This window comes from Falco punctatus, assembly GCF_963210335.1.
Source record: "Falco punctatus genome assembly, chromosome: 4".
Lineage (NCBI taxonomy): Eukaryota > Metazoa > Chordata > Aves > Falconiformes > Falconidae > Falco > Falco punctatus.
The window spans coordinates 1,743,950-1,765,968 of record NC_137583.1 but is presented as its reverse complement, the minus strand read 5'-3'; the positions used below and the strand labels follow the sequence as shown (position 1 = coordinate 1,765,968).

Genomic DNA, 22,019 nt, shown 5'->3' with positions numbered 1-22,019 from the left:
ATAACCAAACACCTTTCAGACTCTTCTCTACATATTTTCTCTATTCTTCCTTTTTCCAAATCTACATACCTTGCAGATCATTTATCAGCGCTCTTCTTCATAGTTAAAAACTCACTGCTTTATTTGAAGTGGCTACAGGGAATGACACAGACTAGTAGAAGAAGAAAATACTATACAGAAATCAAGCAATTCCCAGTCTCTCAACCCTCCTACCAGCTCCCTGAGTAAACTAACCAATGAACAAGTCTTAACACCTGATCTTTTCCATCTGCTTGGTCAATTTGTATTTAATACTTCGTTAGCACCACTATACTGCTGAGATCCAAAACCACATGGTGAGAGGAGGGAGTACGGGCCAGGGAATGCTTTTACTGAAGGACAGTTTTTGCAAGCAGAAATTCGGTAAAACACTTCAAGGCAAAGTAAAAACAAAACAACAAAACCCAAAACAAACCTGCAGATCACCAAGCATCTTTCTATTCCTGGTTTCTGAAGTCATTTCTAAGGAGCGCGTTTCCCAGCAAATAACATGGGGAAAGCAGTGATCAGTACTGAAAATAGTCAGGAATAAGTATATTCTTCATCAGTTGGTCTAGTTTGTATCATGGGCTTCTTTAGTTATAGCTATGTCATCATGCATGAAGAGCTATGATCTCCAAACAGACACCGGTGTTAGAAGATAAACCTGATATATATAAATATATTCAAGGGGATACCTTCAGTAGATTTTTCCAATAGGGAATTAATATACTCATAGGAAACACAGACGTGTTGATATACAGTTCATACAGGGAATGCATACCAGCTTTTACTGGAACTCTGCATTCCCAGTGAAGACACAGTCTAAGTGCCTCTATACATTGCGCTTGAAATAAACCCAACAGTAATAAACCTGACAAGGCTACAAAGTGAAATAGCCTACTCTTGAAGCCACCTCTAAAAGATTTATGCGGAGCATAGAAGAACGTTGAAAAGAGCAAGGGCAGAAATAAGTAACTGAGAATGAAACAGCCTAGTTACATAAAGAATAACACACCACACAGACTAGTCATCTACCCTGGCGTAAATCATCATCACACAAAACTCTTTACATTCATACTCAAAAGCAGGAAGACCTAGTGCTTCACGCTAACAGCCCAAGTGCACATTCATGTCCTCTGGGAAACGCCAGCCTACCCTGCCTTGTACACCCATAACCAGCTCATAACCCCATACCAGAGAGACAAAGCATTGTCAGTAACAACTAACTATCCAAGAAGGAAGTGAAGATTTGAAATAAATGTCCTAGTAACAGCTAAAAAGCTTAAGTCCTTAAGGTTCCACAAAAGGCTCAGTGCTTGTAACATTTAATATCAAAAGGATAGAGGAAAGACAAAATAATGAGGCAAGATAATTTGTAGATGATGTCGTGGCTTAACCCCGGCCGACAACCCAGCCCCATGCAGCCACTTGCTCTCTTGCCCCCCACCCAGAGGGATGGGCAGGAGGATCGGAAAGGAATGTAAAACTCAGGGGTTGAGATAAGAACAATTTAATAGGTAAAGCAAAAGCCGCACACACAAGCAAAGCAAAGCCGGGAACATTCCCCACTCCCACGGGCAGGCGGGTGTTGGGCCATCCCCAGGGCAGCCGGGCTCCATCACGGAATGGGTACTCGGGAGGACAAACGCCGTGATGCCAGATGTCTCCCTCTTCCTCCTTCTTCCCCCAGTTTATATACTCGGCATGACGTCATATGGTATGGAACATCCCTTTGGCTGGCTTGGGGCACCTGTCCTGGCTGTGTCCTCTCCCAGTCTCTTGTGGCCCACCCAGCCCTCTGGCTGACAAGGCCCAAGAAACCAAAGTTCTTGACTTAGTATAAACATCACCCAGCAACAACTGAAAACATCAGTGCAGTTATCAATATTGTTCTCACACCAGAGCCAAAACACAGCACTTTACTAGATACTAAGAAGAAAATTAACTCTATCCCAGCTGAAACCAGGACAGATGACCAGAGGGTAATCAAGAGCCAAAACAGATCTGAGGGAAAAGAGTGGTCAAGTAGCAATATAACAGCAAAAAGAACCTAAATCCTAAAGAAGGTTAAGAACAAAAAATGGAATGAAAACTTCCAAATCTTTTATCTATTTTGTGGAACACTAAGTTAACAGTTTCCACCTCAGGTAAGTGGGATAAAGGTGGACTTCAATCAAGTCTTCAGTTGACAGCACAACAAACAGCAAGTACAATACTAATACAAAGAATAAAAATTGATAACCAAAAAATCATTACATTTATATGAATCTCTAAATTTATTCTTAAACACTGATGCTATACTAGTTACACCAATTCATCAATGACAACCGAATTAGAGAAACTGATTCAAATTCTGCACCTTAACTAAAATAATAAACTCGGAGCGTGATGCAGTACATTATTCTACACTAGTTTAGAGGTAAGGTTTAAAACGAAATGTAACAGAGGAAGCAAACAATTCCTCATCCAATTGAAGCTTAAGCAATGGACAACAGGAATGCTGCATCTGCCAAGACTAAGACATTTAAGAAGATGGACTAAGGTCTGAACAACTCCTGCTTCCTTTTGTTAGCCTACTCCTCTCTACCCCAAAGCAGGCCAGTTCAATCGACCCATTGCTAATAAACCTACATGGCAGCAAGGAGTTCTTGGAAGCAATTACCTATATTCTTAAATATAACGTAAACCTTAACTGCATTTTTACGCAAGATTCCCAAACATAATAAATGCCAACAGGTGACTACATTGCCACATGAAAAAAACAAAATCCCCTCTTGCTTTTATTCAAACTGTCAGTGTTGCTATGACTAACTGCCAGGCACACGTAAGAAAAATGGCCACTGGACGTTTTGGTCTCGAAAGGGAAGGAGTTTTGGCTAAGGCTAATTAATGATCCCAACACAGACTCCAGAAAGTGTCCCTCAACGTTGGACCTCATCTGAAACTTTCCTTGGGGCATGGTTTTAGCAGAGTAGTCTTAGTCCCTAGAAAGACAATTAGTACTTTCTAAACCTAAGAATTCTTTAAAGGTACTCCCATGTTCCACCAAATTTTAGGTCTACTCTTTAAATCAATATAATGGGAAAGCTTTGTAAAAATGTATCAAAGTTCCAAGAGGTAGAAGACTATATAGTCTTGATCTTATCCTTCCAGAGCCTTAAAAAACTCTTGCCTTCTTACTCTTTCCACTTGGCCATGGATTCAGACACTATCTATAGTCATCCATGGATACATACAACTTTCATAGAAGGAACTGCAGCACTATTTTGAAGATACTACCTCCACTCTCACACTTAATCTCTAAAGAATTTCACCAACTGCTTAGCTTTTCATAATTTTCAAGGCAAATTCAGCTAGCTTTGAAGTTTAAAAAACTTTATCTTCAACAAACTACATTGGCAGTTTTGCATTAAAGCAGGTAAGTATCAAATGGTTCATTCTGTCTCCTGTAAGAGTTATAGAGAAAAACAGCAGTCATTTCCTACATCACGTTACATAAATTCATAGGATGTCTGTCACTTACGAGAAAGAAATATGTTCAACGACCCTCCACTATTTTCAGATATCATTCTTCAGTTAGCATTTGTGGTTAATTATAATAATTTACACACCTTGTATCTTTGGCATACTTTGACATAAGCCCAAGTGGATGTCACAGTGACATACAGACATTACAATATAAAATGTGCCTTACACAGTTTCAGCAATGATCTCTGAATATGGGCAGCAATGACATTAACAGAAAAATAGCTAACTGATGATAACAAAATAGTGTTCAACGGTCTTTCCACAGACCAAGGCAGTTCAGGTTCAGCAGACAGGGAGAAAAAAACTCTGAAGACATCAACTCCACCATTACATTCTCCACAGTTGTTATAGAAAAAGAGGGAGAAAGAGGTTTGCTGTAAATCCTAAGAGTCTTAGTAGTTATTCCTTGTACGACTATGTTCCTCTGATTAAAAAAATAATATTTATTCTGTCTAAGCATTCCAAACTAATAGGCTTCTCTCTTCTGAAAAAGTCAGGTCCCTAACAAAACACTTAACAAATTTCACCAGAGGATGGCAGCCTATTGTTACCAATAGAAGGAAAATAATTCTAAAGAATACCTAACAAAGACTTACTGTACAGTAATCGCCCAGGAAACTTCACAAATACTGATCAGGCAGAATAGCCTGTTTTAGTACTAAAGTACTATCTGAGTACTTTCAGAGGACTGAGTTCTGTGTCCTGCTCTACACCATTAACCTGCCAAAGGATGAAACAACCTCATCTCTCCAAGTCTTCTCCTTGCTTCTTTCCCCAATATCAACCTACTCAATACAATACTTCAAAACACATCAGAATGAAGAATCATGCAGAATAATACATTAGTAGACAAATAAAAAACTTAATAAAATACAGAAAGTTTAAAGAATATAAGACACTATCAAATCATGATTTTAACTTGCACAACCAGCAAATGCATACCATATAAATCAAAACATACATCGAATAAAATGGGATTTCTTTCATATCTGTATTGAAAAGCCAAACAAAATCAGAATTTTGAAGCATTGAGCCACTTCAGTTTGAGATATGTTCATTCTGCAAGCAAGACATCTAATGAAGAATAGTTTATGTAAAGATACCTACGCCATGTAACCCTCCATCTCCCATCACAAAATCCCATTCCACTTCATAGCTTTAATGATATTAGTCCCAATCCAGTATCTTCTCTATTTCCTCCACAGTAATATATTTATAGATTAGAAGTATGGGTTCAGAATCACCTACTTGGTTGTCCACAGACTAGTGCATGAAACTCACAGATCATTAGGTGCTTTCTGTTGCTGCTAAACAAGTTAAAGAAGGTGAAAAGTGTTGATTTTTCTTCATCTTTCTAATATTAATAGTGTCTTCCCCCTCCACCCAGCTACCAATTTACATAAAACCGGCCTGAATTCAGTGTATCTTGCAAACTGGCTAAAAGTGTCCACTATGCTCAGAAGTATCAGGAAAGAGAAAAAGACAGATGGAAAGAGAAAGAGCACAGGTATGAAGTATGGGCTGGATGAGCAGACAGTGAGGTGGCTTGAAAACTGGCTGAACGGCAGGAAGAAGAGTGTGGCGATTTAGTGAATTCTAGTTGGAGGCCAGTAACTACCTGCATACCCCAGAGGTCAATATTGGCTCCACTCCTGCTCAACATCATTAATGATCCAGACAACAGGGCAGACGACCCTCAGCAAGTTTGCTGATGACACAACAGTGGAAGGAGTGACAGATATGCTGCCATCAAGGGACCTTGAGAGGCTGGAGAAATGGGCCAACAGGAATTCAAACAGTTAACAAAAGGAAGTCCAAAGTCTCGTACCCAGCAAGGAGTAACCCCATGCATTGGCAAATGCTGGATGACCTAGAAAGCAGCTTTGCAGGAAAGGACCTGGGGGTCCTGGTGGACAAGCTGAATGTGAGCCAGGAATGTGCCCTTGTGGGAAGGAGGCAAACAGCATCCTGGGCTGCTTTAGAAGGAAAAGGATGATCTCTTAATTCCTAGTGTTGCCGTCACTAAGTTAGTCCACAAACAAGGAAGATACAGAAGCCTAGATTCCTATGAACTTGAATCTTGCAACCCTCAGGATCATCCAGTTTGTCTCTGCCTCACACCAGCACCTCAGCATATTCTCCTACAGCTGTCTTCCAAGTGACACTGCCAAGTGACAGAGCTACAAGTATGCCAAGGGGTTAGTCAACATCTCTGTTTCATCTTGCCATCTGGCTGCTTACTCTAAAAAGAATTTGTAACTGTCTTTTCCTCAGTTGAAGCACGTCTTTGAAGCCCTTTCCTCTGCCCAGCTGCCATTTGTCACAAGTTGGTAATAAGGACGTATATATTTCCCTCTATCCTGTGTCAAATTTGGTTATAATTGGCAATGAGGGTCAAAAGATACTGAATGAAGTAAGCGACAAAGACAAAAGCTTCCTTTCCCTAAGGAATCAAGGAACTTCTAAAACTGGGAACTTCCAGAAAGTTTCACATTAGCAAGTATCCCATCCAGAATTCCTGCACTACCATTTCCCAAAAGTGAGGGAAATGCCCAAAGAACCAGGACAGTAGGAAAAAAGTATACAAATTAAGATATACAAATTTTAAACTGTTCATATTGGTTTGCTAAAGAGGTAAAATATTTCAGCTACGTAAAACAGATTATGCATAGGAAATCTGATACAACTTCACTGTTCTGATAATTTGACATCATCTAATGTAATTTCAAAAAACATTTACCTATGTCCAAGGAAGTAACGTCTGCTAAGACATCAATTACCAACATTAAACCACATACCATATTCACCCAACCACAGCTGGCCATTTACTAACCTTACAACATTTCTTTTCAAGTTTAAGTTAAATCTACAGAGTTAAATCTTTCAGAACTTAAGTTTCTAGCTAACATTTTTGTATTTACTACTAAGTATCTACCAAAAACTAAGAATCATCATCACCCACTATTTCAGTCTTAAAAGTAGATTCCCACTTCAAATATTGCACTATTTATCCAGAAAAACTAAGGTACACCACAACAGTCGAAAGAAACATTAATTATCTCCATTTTATTTTGATCAGTATTTATCACCAGCATGACAATAAAAGCAACAGTAAACTAAAAATAATGAAATCATGTTCTGAAGCCTATTAGTCTTCCTCCTTCTCCATGTTTAGAATTTAAGATTGTTTCTTGGGCTTGTTTTTTCTTCTTCTTTTGGGGTGTTTTTTCTTCCTCCTCCTTTCTGGGGAGACTAGAGGCTTGAGAACAAAGCTGCTAATAGGAAACAGATGCAAAAGCCCCAGAGTGCATGAAAATCTGACTAATTCCAAATGCCACGTATCACATACCACAGTCTAAAATTATCTGCTAAGATAAATGTAAGATTTGCCCTGCATACTCAATGAATCACCTGAGATGGAAGACAGTGTTAAGTATAAAATAAACAGAAAGTCTTTCACAATATTTAAGATATTTCCAAAACTAATCAATATTTCGAAACAAGTTGGGATGTTTCTCAAAGCTTGTGTTAGCCAATAAAAGATTAGTTCAACAGAACACGCTGCCAACAGACTTGTTGCAGCTTTCATATGAAGTATGAACAGTTCCACTCAACTGAACAATACAATTCTGGATTTAACCATTATGCGGCTATGATTGCAGTGGGAACACCATACAGACAGGCTTTCCTATGCATGAACACTTTTTCTGTCTCGAATTTTTGGCCAGTAGAAATGTGAGGACTATGAGGTTTCTGGAACAGCAGCACTGTGGATACAGTTTTGACAAGAATGCCACACATTTCCACACACAGCTCAGTCTTGTCACAAACTCCCTGTGCATAAGCAGTAAATTTAACAAGCATCGATACATTAGACTAGCTGCATATATATAGAACATCTATGCATTAGATATGCATTGTGCAGTATGTTTCATACATCGGATTCATTATGCATGTACTACCCCATCACCTATACAAAGGTTTCTATCAGAATCATTGAAATTAATATGCTGTCTTCACAATTACATTTGCATTAACTGCTAAGGAGTTACATTCTCTGCTAAGCATGGAAAAAATCTCTAGGTGACTCATTGCCAAACGATGTACAATTTCCTGAAGGACAGACAGGGACCAAGTCACTGACACAGGCATGCACTTGCCTCTTAATTGTTCAGGCTATATTATTTCCATACTTTGATATAAAGACCAATGAAAATATTTTCCTTCCAGAAACACTCTTCACAGAACACCTTAACTCCTTTGTTTCTCATCTGTGGAGAAAACTGGCCTGACAATCTAAAAGACAGTATTTTACTAACACTCATATCCTATCTAGGCCACGAAGAAGAACATCCAGACACAACACTATTCTGTCAGCTCTATCTTCTGCTATCTTCTTTCTGTTCCACAGGATGAACCAAGGAACAGACTGAATAAGTGACTCATGAGTCAGTAATAGGTCCTAATTTTTTAGCAAGAAAAAAGTGAAGAAGCCACTTACGCATTAACCTGACAAGTAGATGCTCAGATTCAGGAAGTGATATAATAAATACTCTGCAAGAATAGTAAAAGCTGCCACCTACTCATTTCTCCAGCAGCAATACTGTGATTCAGCATAATTATTACTTGCTCAAGAAAAAGTTAGCATTTAATAGCATTAATAATCCATGAAAGCTTACTTTGCTTTTTTGGAATGCATATTTCTCATTTATATTTCAAGCCAATTAATACAATTATCATTTAGATGTTATCCTTCTAAATTATTATTTCCAATATTTTCTATTTCCTCAAACACTAGATTTCACAGAGCAAAAGAACTTTATTTAACTCCACTTATAAACTAACACAGAAAGTCAAATAAATTTCAGAAAGGAAGTAGTAAGTAAATGTCAGTACAACAGTGTAATACTTTGCCCCCATATTCACTAACCGCATAATACTGTCCTATGACAACCAACAGAACCTTTATGTAATATGACAAATTTTGAGATGAAAGAATCAGAGTAGTTTTAGAAGCTATATTCCATGCAGACATCTACCTAAGCTGGGTACTAAGTTAATGGCTTTATGTTCTACCTGACAAACCATGTTCCTGTATAGGTGTCTGTAAATTTGGCACATATGACATGAAGATAAAGACAGTTGTGATGCTATGCAGAAGAAAACACACTTCAAACTTCCAAATACCATTATCATAGCCAGACCCCATAAAGTACTTTCTTAAGCAACATGGCAAGAGGTTCCTTATTTATCATGTCAGGATCAGAGTTAACAATTAGCATTTACCTAAACAACATAGCAATAAACTTTTCAGAACACAAAACAGTAAGCTAGTATGACATCAACAGGCCACTATCTCTTCTCCTTGAGACCACAATCAAGGTGAAATCTGTAGGAAATTATGCATTGGTACTATGGCCCCTTGGTATTTTATCTCTTACTGGAAAAAAAAAAAAATTCTTGTCAAAAGGTCTTCCTAAAACAATTAATATTGCTGTTCAAAGCTAATGCATTTAGATCAAACTTCTCAAAGTCAAACCCACAATCTTTTATTTCAGAAAAGTAGCAACCAAGTTTGATCTAAACCCAATCTTCAACATTCTTCTTATTGCTTCCATCTAATAGATGGAAGAAAAAGAGTAGTTACTCTTTTATAAAAAGCTTGTGTCATCATTTATGATAAAGCCATAAACACAGTGAACATTAAAGAAAAATAAAAGGTTTCTTACCATACTAACTAAACCTCCAAGATATCTTCCTTGAGCACATTCCTTTGGGGCACACATACGTATTGCAGTATTTCATTACTCCTGTTTCAGGGATGCTTTGCCTTAGCAACACCTGTGTATTATAGATATATACTGCTACTGCTTGCGCTTTGCACTAAGAACAGAAAGGATAACACGTTTCCCACTCTAACAGCTCCTCCCAAAATCAGAATGCACAGGAACCCAAGGAGAAAACGTGAGCATGAAAACCACAACTGTTAGATGTGCAATTGCTTCATAAAGCAATTTCTCTGTCTTCTGAAGAGCACCTTTCCACTCAAAAATTCCACTGCAGGTAAAACTAGTATCTAGTTCACCCTTTAGCAATTCTAAACAATTACACCAGTCATTTCTCTGCAACTGCTTTCATAACATACAGACTTAATTAGAAGTTTCAGCAAAAAGCACAGTGTTTGACAAAGATGTGAAGGGAGTTTTGGACAGCTGTCTTGCTGTCATGTAGAGTATCAACATTTTTAAAGGCAGCTGGAACTATTGGCTCAGTTTTGATAGAGTTCAGTCTAATCACTCAAAGCACTGCTTTCATGCCATCCCCTAACTGTGACCCCGTTGGATTTTTTTTTTTTAATTTATTTTTTAAAAAGAAAGCGTAATGGATGTTTGTATTTTGGCTACAAATAGTTGCAGGCATTACCTCTGCTCTCAAAAAGTGACAGGACAAGGCAATAGTCAGGTTTCAGAAGCATGACATAAGGCAACAAGAACGCTTGCTGGATTACTATGGAAGATCTGTAACTAATGCCTAGATCAACTCACCCTCCCTAATGAAATGGCCACCTACACGAATGCTGTTTTAAGTATGAACAGTGTTCACGTCCTCATCAGAAGCAGCCTGAAGGCCTTTCAAGAATCTCAGAATGGCTGACAGTAGAAGAAACAGAAGATTCCTGCCACAGAATAATTGGATAAAATAACTGAGACCCTGTCTCGGTTCTGCCAAGAAGCAGCTGTGACTCACATATTATTCAAACAGTAAAGAAACGCTCCAATTTGATTGTTTGCCATAAATCAAATGACACATTTATTATATATGTCAGGCAGAATATAGGTGCATGGACAAGTATCTCTCCCAAAACAGCATTAATATTATTTAAAGAAAATCCAAGCAAATTGTAGGTAAAAAAGGAGAGTAACTGAAGGAAATAAAGGATACAGAGTTTCTATCTTACCTTACAAGAGAATATGTGAGGGTAGAGATGAATGACATGTAATAACATTTGGTGTTTCTATGAAAGTTTCCAAGTCACAGATTCTGACTGCAGGCCATAAACGTAATGCTGGCTGTGATACCAGCATTACAAGGTCTTGTGCTAAATATGAGGATTTATTCTTTAGGAGAGGGCTATTAAAAACCATGAACCAGTTTAGGGATGATCTCCACTTTCCAGACTATTGGAGAGAGCTAAGAAAAACCTGCATGGCAAAATCCTCTGCACTACAAGGCAGAACAGCTGTAAACATCTATTGCTCTGTAAACTTTCAAATACCTCTACCACAAAAAGAAACACATCCTACAGTCAGTTTAAAGACAAGTAAGGACCTTCATTCTCAAACACGCTCAAAACAGTAAATGGGAAGCACTTGCCATCACGTACAAGGGGAAAATTTCTGCTAATGCAGAACATTTTCCTATGCATGATCATTCAGGAATCTTTGGCAGATAACTTGACAACTACTCCTTATCCTTGCCTGGAAGTGCCTAAAGAAAAAAAAACTTTTTTTTTTGCCTATACAAATATGATTTGCAAGTTGGATACAAACATGGGAACAATCTAAAATTACAGGCACATTTTCTAGTGCTTTTAACAAAAATGCATGAAGTCTATAGCTATGAATGAATGAAATAAGCCAATGAATAAGGTATTAATATAAATTATTAAGATAGGGTAGCATTCACACTATCTCTTTCAGGCATCTATCAGCTTAGTGCATTGAAGTTAGCTGTTCTGTTTGAAATAATGAGTAGAAGTGCCTTCTTTGGAATAGACTCAAGGAATGACGTTAGTTAAAGTGGATGCTAAGAATGCTCTCCCAGTGAGCAAGTTTCTAGCCAACTTCACATTAAGATGCCAGACCTCAGATTTTGCTGATTTTTTATATTTTTTTTTTAAAGACATGAGGGTCATACCTAAGCCACAGAAAAAATGGTAATTATAATCAGAATGTCATTTTATGCTATCTCAAATAAATCATACTGAATGAACAATTACATAAGCAATAAGGACAAGTACAGCGTACTACATTTGTACTAACCAACTTGGATTGGTACTACCCAAGGATCTCTGCACCCTGCGTTCAGCTACATCAGCTTTCTCACTTTCCTCCATTACAAAACACTGTATGTTCTTTTAGGTTTTTTTACAATGTTTATTACATTTTTTTATTAATGAGTGCAAGACACCTGTCATATACTATGATCATCTATATGGATTTTATATAGGACACAAATCAGACAAAATAAAGGCTATGTTAAAGTTTGAGGTCCATTGCTAACGCTGCCTCAAGAAAATGAATATGCCTGCACCAGTAAGCAGTGGTTGCACCAACAGGCTCACACTCCCATTTTATATTGGTGTAATCACCGGCACACAATCTCCAATTAAGCAGGCAATGCCCCAGAACTCCACACGGGAGGAGAACACAGCCCAGAGTCATCTACTTTGGAACAGCCAAAGGCTGTAAAAAATTACAAAATATAAAGTGAAGTATATTTGTTAAACAAACTATTCAACTACTAAAAATACAAGTGTTAGCTGGCAACAGTGACTCTCCCCAGAAGAGGTTTATAATTTCATACAACAGTCCAGAGTATTTTAGAGTAACCAGGCACCATTTGCTACAGGTATTATTGCTTACATGATTTTTTAACTTGTTGTATTATTCCAGTACCAATCGTCAATGATTATGTGTTACTCTAGCAGTACAAACATTACACCATGAGGACTATTTAAATGCCTCTGTCTGCTGGAGAAAGTAAAAAACATCTATCAAAGTAACCCTTCCCAATATAGTATGACAATCTTCTAAAGTTTCTAATGCAACAAAACATTCAGCAAAAATTTACAACCCTCCTTTTCTATTAGTCTTTCAAAGTCAATTATCCATTACTGTATGTTGATATTGTCATAGCAAAAAACCTCATACCCATCCTTCCATTCAAAAAGCTTCAGTATTACAAACCTGAACACGCCAGGAGCCTTGATACTTAACCTTTGAAGCAAAACAAATTGCAATACAAATTGTTCACTGTACATGTTTAACCAATCATCTAATGAGATCACGGCTTCCTAATGTATTGCTTCTAGATGCATAGGTGCTTCTAATGAATTCATCTCTAAAAATTCAGTGTATTACTGTTTATTAGTAGAAGTTACTCAACAATTGCTTATGGGATTATATTAATTCCCATGTTACAATGTCAATAAGCTCTTTCTCAGTCATTTGTTCTATACAAGGATCAGTCTTTGAGATCCAAATGTAGTTGCATTTGTTAACTAGTAATATGTTTCAAAGGTGTGGGTTTTTTGGGAAAAAGCAAAACACAAAAAGTATACCATTTAAGAATACAGAAATACATAGAGAGTAGAATGCAAGAAAAAAATAATCAACGATTTCAGTAAGTAAAGGAATGCTTAGGAAGAAGGGAGAGCAAAAAGAGAGGGGTGGTTATTCAACTCATAATCAGCAAATCCACCTAACTGGAGGAAGTGGAGAAGATACAGAAAAAAACTCTCCATATCCCACAGCACTGATGAGAGGAAAAGACATGCTAGTATTTCAGAACAAAAATAATCACCCAATGAACCCATCACAGGACTTAGGATACCTACTAACTTACACTGTTTTATAGTAAAACTATAGGACAATTTTTGGTTTTTTTATTCTTTTAGGACTGCATTGTCACCTGAAAAGCAAGAAATACAACCATAAGACCTACACAAAAACATCTTTAATATTGTGTTTATATTCATGGTTGTAGCATGCATACTCAAGTTATAACATGATAAAAAAATCAATCAGCAACCACAATCTGCCTTTGATTAGAAGAGTCAATGAAGGGCGTTAGTTCAGAGTATCATTTGATCAATATATGCAAAATCTACCGTCTAGCAAACCTTAGGAATTATTTTTCAATAATACTTCTTGTAAATTCAACTGTTAACAGTTGGTCAACACGTTCTTCTTAGTAGCTCCTAGCAAAACTAAACAACAGATAATAAAACCGGCTGCATAAGATGAGGGTTGCCGGAGTTTTGATCTTGTAATACCACCTACTAAACAGGAAATAAGTGGAGACCACACAACAAAGTTCAGGTCAGAGGCAATAATGAGCCTCACACATGGCGAAGTTCTGTCTTCCTTTCCTTTTTCTAAACAGATTGGGTCTTGTCTCAGCTCTGCGGGACTGGTGATATCATTTGATGGCCCCTTTTCCACAACCTTTAAAAATGCATATTTGCACAGGGACAAGCTCCTAGAATTACTTTCCACTGAAGAGCAGAGTAACATAAAGTCTGTAAGAGCTATTCTTAACTGAGGGCTCCGGGCTCTGGCGAGGCTGGAGACCCTGCAAGATCATGCAATTCAGTATCTTGATTTACTGAGAGTTCTACACTTTAGTAACAGAATTTTCAGATCAGTTCTGGCACAGGATAACTAAATTCAGCAACTGTCACGGTCTTGATAATCGGTGACTTTTGTTGATGGCAAGCACAAATAAGAAGCGCCTTTGCCAATCAGATACCAGGCTTACAGAGGCTGCAGGTGGTCTGCTGACAGTGTTCGTGGGCTGCCAGTTAAGACCTAGAAACTAGGACGCAAAGAGTTTCTGTGCCTACAGTCTGACCTTGAAGTGCAGCCCAGCCTAGATGATACACGCCTAAGGCTGTTTCTTACTTCAGAAACCCACAGGCTTTATGGGGAAACAAATTACAACATTCAAACTTCCTCATTATATTTGATCACACATTCTCTTTTCTACTGTGCAATCACTCAGAATAACAAACTAACATCACCAATTCTAATCTAAAACACAGCTCCTTCAAAGTTGTTAACTGAGGATTTTAAATGGTTGAGCTTCAGGCTTTTCTTCAGACCGATAGCAGGGGGTGATAGCAGGGGCAGACCTCTGCTGAGTAACTTTCTAACTCTAGCGAGATCATGCTTCCAGGATAGTTCTCAATTCTAACTTACATAGCTGAACTTCATTTGGTTTCCTTTAATCCTCTATGAACAACATGCACTTTTTGCCCCTCTTTCTCTGGGCTTCATATGGACCACTATAAGTTGGGGGGGGGAAGGAGGACACGACGGATGACACGACACAACCACAAAGAAATCCAAGAATCTTTTACAGTAGAACAGTGAATATAAGGAAAAGGCTAAGCAGTATAATTTATTCCTTGTATCAGGGCCAGTCCCATTCCCCTCCGACAATGCCAGTGGCTATGTTCTCTATTTAGTCTATGAATATTTCAGCTAAAACTTAGAAATTTCAAACTTTTCCAGTTGACTGTACTCAACTAGCTAAACAAACCTAAAATACCAGAACAGTCTCCTTTCTTAAGCCTTCAGTTCAGAACCAAAGCTGAAAAAGCTAACATGTCTCATATGTGGAATGTAGTTAATGAAGATGGTAACATTTCAAACATTTTTGTTTACAAAGAGGATCCATCCAAGTTTGGCTTAAGAAAATATATCAGCTTCAAGCCAACTCGGACTTTTAACTTGACATACATCTCACTTTGCATCACAACTCCATAAATAAAATTATGAAAAAAAAAATCACGAATTCAAGAGTAAAAGTAAGTCCTTACAAAACATTTTTTAAAACTGAGAACCAAAACACATTGAAAACTTAATGTTTGTCACATTTGAAACAGTAAGTCACACATGAATGATTGTTAAATTTCATCCTCTCATTATCCTCCTTGTAAGGGAATTCCTACCACACCTCAAATGATAACTAAGAGAAGATCAAACCACACAACTTGACCAAGATCACAAACTATAGACTTGTTTGTATCCAAGACAGCTCATGCAATAAAAAAGGAACTGGGTCTTAATATATCCCATGGCTAGATCAGCATCTTCTTCTGCAGTTAAATATGCTTTAAATCAAAAGCTTTGCTACAATTTTTCAAGAGGACAGATGCTTTTGCTCTGCCACCACGGATTTTTAAATGCATCATGAGACTTTAAGTCTCCTGATAGCTTAGGAGGATTTGGGACACAATTAGTAGTAGAAAATGATAGGAAAATATCAGGTATGACATTAACATTCTAATTTGGTCTCATTTTTATCTTTAAAGAAAATAAGTTTCAATTTTTGCACGTTTTATTAGAACTGTTAATATAATGAAGCTTCCAAAATTCTCCACTGTGTTCCTTTATCTTGTGTGTAAAAAACCTCCCAAATTTGTAGCAGCAAATAACATTTTACTAACTGGCATAACAAACTTGGTGGGTCTTTTTCATTTATTATTATGAATGTATTCTAATTTTTTTAAAAATCAATTACTTTTCTTGTTCATTATTACTTGGGTTTAGTGGTACAATGTAGTTATTCACCTATTTACAGTACCATTAATCAATGACTATGTCATTTTAATTTTACTCTTTCAACCTCTCCCTTGTACTCTATATTCTTTACATAAAAACATGACAGCTCTATTTTAGTTCCAGTACTGCCAGCTCCTACAATATTATTTTGGTCCTGTCTTCTAGCGCTTTTCTTCATATCCCAAATGTTAGAATCATGCACAATTTATCTTCTTAAATAATGTTCTTGACCTCAATGGTACAGAGGAAACTTGAAAAGGTCAAGAAAACCATCAGCTTCAGGAAGCTTAAAGACAAAAAAAGTAAAACTTAATATGGCATTGTTTTATCAAATACGATATCTCTAAGGCATTCGCACTTTTTAAAGAACCAGATTCTTCCTTGTGAATAGACCTTGAAATAACAATTATTTTACCAAACCAAACCCAATCATTAAATGCTTTTGATAAATCCTGCAATTAACCCAGAACAGTGTCTCACTTCAATGAAAAAATTTGTCTTTTCCCCCCATTATTTGCAGTTATTTAAATACCATATAGCAGCAACAGCAGATAACCATACCTTTTTCCCTCTCTCTTCAAAGCTATGAAAAATACTTTTCTTCAAGTAAAATAGTTCATTTCTCATGTCATACTTGTCTTTTTCATAGAAAGATTTATGCTCTTTCTACACAACTTAGCAAAAACATACTGAACTTTAAATCAACACAGACGTACAACACCATACTGACAGTACTGTATAGCGCAACGGCTTTGCAGGAAGGCAACAGGAAATACAGATCGTGGAGGGAAAAAAGTATAAAATTGAAAATGTTCATAAGAACTTATCTATAGCACATGCCTTCTCTCAATCTTGATAAGGTTAATTTTTTAGTGTTTCTTAAGTTTAATCCTCCAGAGGACAAATCCTTTGCGTAAATGAATCACTGTAGTTGAAACCGCACTATGAACTAATGACCTCCGCAATATTTTTTGAAGTCTTACTCTCAATATTTTTTTTAATGGAAACTGCTAACACTGAAAGAATCTTACAAATAATTTTGAAGGGATTCTAAGAAATGAAGAAATTGCTTCACAGACTTATGATACAGCATCTACAGTAACTGATGATGTGGCACAATTTTTTTTTTTTTTTTTTTAACTGGCAAATCAGAAGAGAGGCTAAGGCTGTTATTTTGCTTTGCCTTCCCACAAGGCTCCTCACCACAAAATATGGCTTAGAGATCTTTTGTTCCTCCAGCTGTGTTAAGCTATTCCTCAGATGATTTCACCAGCACAATAACTTGCTGCCCTCTACAACTTGAGCTTCACAGACTTCCAAAGAGTAAGTTTTCTTGCTAAGCAAGAATAAAATGAACCAATTGTATTATTTTTGCAGTTAAGAGATTCATGCATGTTATATAGTTCTCAGCTTTCAGCTAGTAAACTGCTTACAAATACAGTTACTAAGTGTTGAGTTTATTGCAGATGGTAGAGAATCATGCTTCTAAGATTTTCTGTTTTCTTTCAGTTTTGTAAGTACGCAGTTTATCATATTGAATGCATCTGACTTGAGTCTCCCATTATCAAGTTTCACCTGACATGGTACTTTGTTTTAAAGCTAGTTAAGTTCTTAGAAATATTTCATGAAGAAGTGCTAGTATCTCAGTACGGTGAGCCATGGTCTGCAAGCCTAGCAGGACACTTATTATTCTACCAAAAATGCACTCAACTACAGCCAAGGTATAACCCCCGCCCCTTGCCCCCCACCCCACAAATACCAGCTCCTCTCTCTCCACAAAACCAGCGAGAGACTTTGGTACCTATTACTTAACATTCCATCTGAAGTGATGATAGTTCTTTTCACGTTGTCTATATGGCAAGTGGATCGACTGCATGAAGGCCTAAGTAAGCTCTTTCCTCACACTAAGCAGGACTTCCAGAGTTGTTCTTCCTGGTTTCTAAGGATTATTGTGGCACTAAGAACCGAAGTTATTAATTGGAAATTTTATGACAGCTAGTAGAAGTGCTGAGAGAATAGAATCAGAAGGTGAAGCTGAAGTTCCAGACTGAAACCGAGAAGTAACAGGAATCAAAAGGAAATCAAGAACATGAAATAGGTGTGGGGGAGATTGTGTAAGGATCTGTTCACAAAAACTAGAATCAAGTCCCAGGATTTAGAGACAGATTTTTATATAGGTAGGCACCACCAGGTCTGACTAGAAGTTAGAAATATGGTAATAAGATATTTTCCCAATATACAGGGCCTGAGATCTGAAAACCAGTTAATGCCTCCTGAAGCACAGTATTGCTTCTCATCTTAGCATGTGTCTGCAGAGCTTCTCAGTATAGTGCATTTATGCAATGCTTGTAGCACAAGGCTGCTCTCTGTGTAGTCTTTCTGCTATTTCCTTAGATAGCTCAGACATCTGATGATGCTGTAGAGATAGACACACCCTGGCTTTGCTGAGGACCTGCCTACCGGGGTTCCAAACAACTGACTCCATTCAAACCTGTTTTTAAGATTTAATCAGTTATGAAACATGATTAAAGGAGCACTCAAATACAAATGGTACAAAGTTAAAAATGCAAGTTAGACAATACCACAAATGATTTCAACCCAGACATCGTCACACACAGGCTCGGTAGAACAACACAGGAAGATTACGAGGATGTATTACATTCCATTATTTTGTTACTACTTTTTTTTCTTAGAATTCTCTCTCATTCATTTGTTAAATACATCATGCATTCGGCATCAATCACCACCAGGAAGCACAGGAAATTAGCATTTCTAAGTCTCCTCTCCATTGTTACTGATTAGTTGTGTTTGGTAAACAAGTATTAAAATCAAGAAAACAAAGGAGAGAGTCCCCTGATTAAGCAACATTAATGTCATTATAAAAAAACCCTGAGAATATCTGCTTTCCTCTGCCTCAGGGCTCCCATACTACACTGAGCCAAATCTCTTCAAATTTTCCCTGATTTATGTGCTTTGACCTGGAATGTTACATTTTGACTCATCTATTATTGAACAGCTTGACACGATTCACAACTCTAGTTCTGCCAAGTAACAGGGTTCTTTTGACTTCATAAAGTGCTCTAAAATGTTAGTCTGGCTTTGAGCATCAGAAATTTGACATGCAAAATTATTTGTCTTTCACCACATCAGTATCTCACCTCAGAAGAGTACCTTGCAGGTCAACTAGTTCATGCCTATACAGACCATATGGTTACAGAGGCACAGGAAGACTATAAAGAAAAATTTTATCAATCAAGATTTTACATTATGTGCAGTACAGAACAGTTGAATTACATTTGATTTAAATAACAGGAATAGAAAAATTAAATTTTGATTATCATTAATGCATTGTGCTAAGTCAGCCATGTTTTGCAGAAAACAGAAAAACAAAATGCCACAGAACATACAATCACCACTGCCACGCAAATTTCTGTTTTACATAAAATACAGCATTTCAAAGTAATCTATTTCACTGTTCTTTTTATAGAAACAATCCTGCAATTTCCTCAGTTGAGGATATATATATTTTTAAACAAAATTATTTTTGTTAACAAGAACAATAGACACAAGCTTGAGTGTTTAGTAAGACTAGCAAATTTCTTCACAAGGAGTGTAGTATAACACTCACTTGAGTTATTTGGAGAGATGCTGGAATTACACCCTTGAAGATTTTCAAGGCTCACCCAGACAAAGTCTAGGCTGATCTAATTTACTGTTGGAGATGGAAACACTTGAAGCACCAGGTGGGACTATATGAACACCAGAAGTCCCTTCCAAACAACACTTCTTTGATTCTGTGACATTGGCCACACACCATTTCTGCAGTGCAAGTTCATAGTGAGAATAACTAATACACTTGCAAAAAAAGTTTTCATCCTGACAGTTTAATAAGGCTACCTATGTGTTTCCAAAGGTCTGAGGAAGAAACATTACTCAGGAATTCCACCAGCACCCATTTAAAACTGACTTGTAAGGCTGATGCTTAACCCATCACAATGGGACAAATGCAACACCTCAGGTGTCCAATACAAACCCCAGAGTATATCACTTTATATAAAAAGTTCTTCTACAACGTCTCTGTAATTAAGTGAGAAAGGAATGAAGACTGGGACTTTTTTTTATACACTCAACTGTTACGGTATCCTTTGGTAACAGGCACAGCACAGGTAGAAAGCTGTTCCTTGTCTGAAGTCAGACAAGAAAACTCCTGTTTATTTCCAGGGCAGTGTATTTGTTTATGGTTGTTTTCTTGGAAGATACAGGTTAAAACTTGTTTTTTGCTAAAAATGTCACTGACTGTTGCCAATAAAAAAAGTGCATTATTCTACTTGCTTCATTTTAAATTGCTTCTTAAAACCGAAACTTATATGTTCTTTACTTTATGACTATCTAATAAACTTATTTTTACTTCTCATCAACAGGATACAAAATACAAATTTAAATATGGGAATTCTGAGCCAGCTATCATTCATTCACCTCCTCTGGACTGCCATGGTCTTTTGTCAATATGAAGATTATGATTTTGAGGATGAATATGATGAGACACCAGATCATCAACACCCATATTATTTTAATCCAGATACACAAGCTGGAGTTCCTCGCTTTCCTTTTCCAGTTGAGTGTGCCAGAGAATGCTTTTGTCCACCAGCTTTTCCATTATCAATGTACTGTGACCATCGTAAACTTAAGACGATACCAAATATCCCTAGCCACGTCCAACAACTTTATCTGCAAAACAATGATATTGAAGCTGTGCCTGCAGGACCATTCACTAATGTTACCTTCTTAAGAGAAATTAACCTCAGCCACAACAAAATCAAATCTCATATGATTGACCATGGTGTTTTTGCCAAACTTGAAAACTTAGTGCAACTTCATTTACAACATAATGAATTAGAAGAATTTCCATTCCCACTCCCCAGTTCTCTAGAGAGGCTCCTCCTTGGTTTCAATAAGATTTCTCTGTTATCTGGAAATTCATTGGAAGGATTACCTAACATAACTATGCTTGATCTTTGCAGTAACTTTCTTGACGACTCAGTACTCAAAGGAAAACCCTTTTCAAACACGAAAAACTTAATGCAGCTCAACTTATGCAACAACAAGTTACAGACTATGCCTCCTGATCTCCCATTGTCACTTATGTATCTCTCTCTTGAAAATAACTCAATTTCTGCTATTCCAGAAAACTATTTCAATAGACTTCCAAAAATCATTGCTCTAAGAATGTCCCACAATAACCTACAGAAAATTGCACGCAACACCTTTAATCTACCCAACCTTCTAGAACTTAATCTTGGACATAACAAATTGAAACAATTATTTTATATTCCAAGAAGTTTGCAGCATTTGTATATTGAAGGCAATGACATTGAAAGTATGTTGATGGTTGCAATTCTTTAAAACCAAAAACTTTAGTGTACTTTGGCATTGGTTGTGGGAGGGGGGCGAGTTTAGTATATTTTTCCGTACCATCCAGAATTAAGAACTTTCAGCCTACACCAAAAAACTCTCAGAAACATCTATTTTGTTGTGTCTTAGTTTTGAGGACCTGCCACCTTAGTCAGGTCATGTATAAACCAAGCATAGAATCCAGCAGTCATCCACATCTGCATGTTGTTAAAGAGGTACTCTGATGTCCTCCACAGAGAGGTGAGCTGGAGCTATTAGTGTTCTGAACTAACCATTTAATGTTAACACTCTGACCCGGAGTTCATACACACTGTACTTCTCAGAAGCAAATGCAGCTCTGTAGCTTTTGATCAGCTTACAGTGCAGGCAGAATATCATCCCATCTTGTTCAAGATGCAGTGTAAACACATCCTTGGTTAGTAGTTAAGATCAAATCAGTGAAATTAGAAAGCACTTTGGTTTTGTATCTTACACCTATTTTGCAATTTTTTGTAAAAGTTAATAAGAAAAGTTTATCATATAACAAGCTAAAACCTTTTAGAAAATTGATTCTGATTAGTAAATTGATTTAAAAAAAAGGAATTATGAAAACATTCCACCCACATAAAAGAGTAATTACAAATTCTAGTAGTAATCATTTATTTTTTTACTTTACCCCACAACATCACACTTTTCAAACCCCAGAATTGTTATTGTTGTTATATACAA

The 22,019-nt window shown here is 37.1% G+C and overlaps 2 protein-coding genes across 4 annotated transcripts in view; one reads left to right on the top strand and one right to left on the bottom strand.

Annotated features, from left to right (window-relative positions):
* Positions 1-22,019, bottom strand: part of CENPP (centromere protein P) — a 151,421-nt gene that overhangs the window by 85,204 nt on the left and 44,198 nt on the right. The gene's annotated exons all lie outside the window — the stretch shown is intronic.
* The window catches only part of OMD (osteomodulin), a 32,884-nt gene continuing 10,951 nt past the window's right edge, over positions 87-22,019 (top strand). The window contains exons 1-2 of one of the 2 annotated variants that reach the window (XM_080385364.1): positions 87-17,222; positions 20,321-21,276. In XM_080385364.1, the coding sequence (XP_080241490.1) occupies positions 20,343-21,276 (934 nt within the window). In that variant the 5' untranslated portion in view covers positions 87-17,222; positions 20,321-20,342. Of the gene's footprint in view, positions 21,277-22,019 lie in introns of both variants that reach the window. The other variant, XM_080385363.1, reaches the window with a different exon arrangement.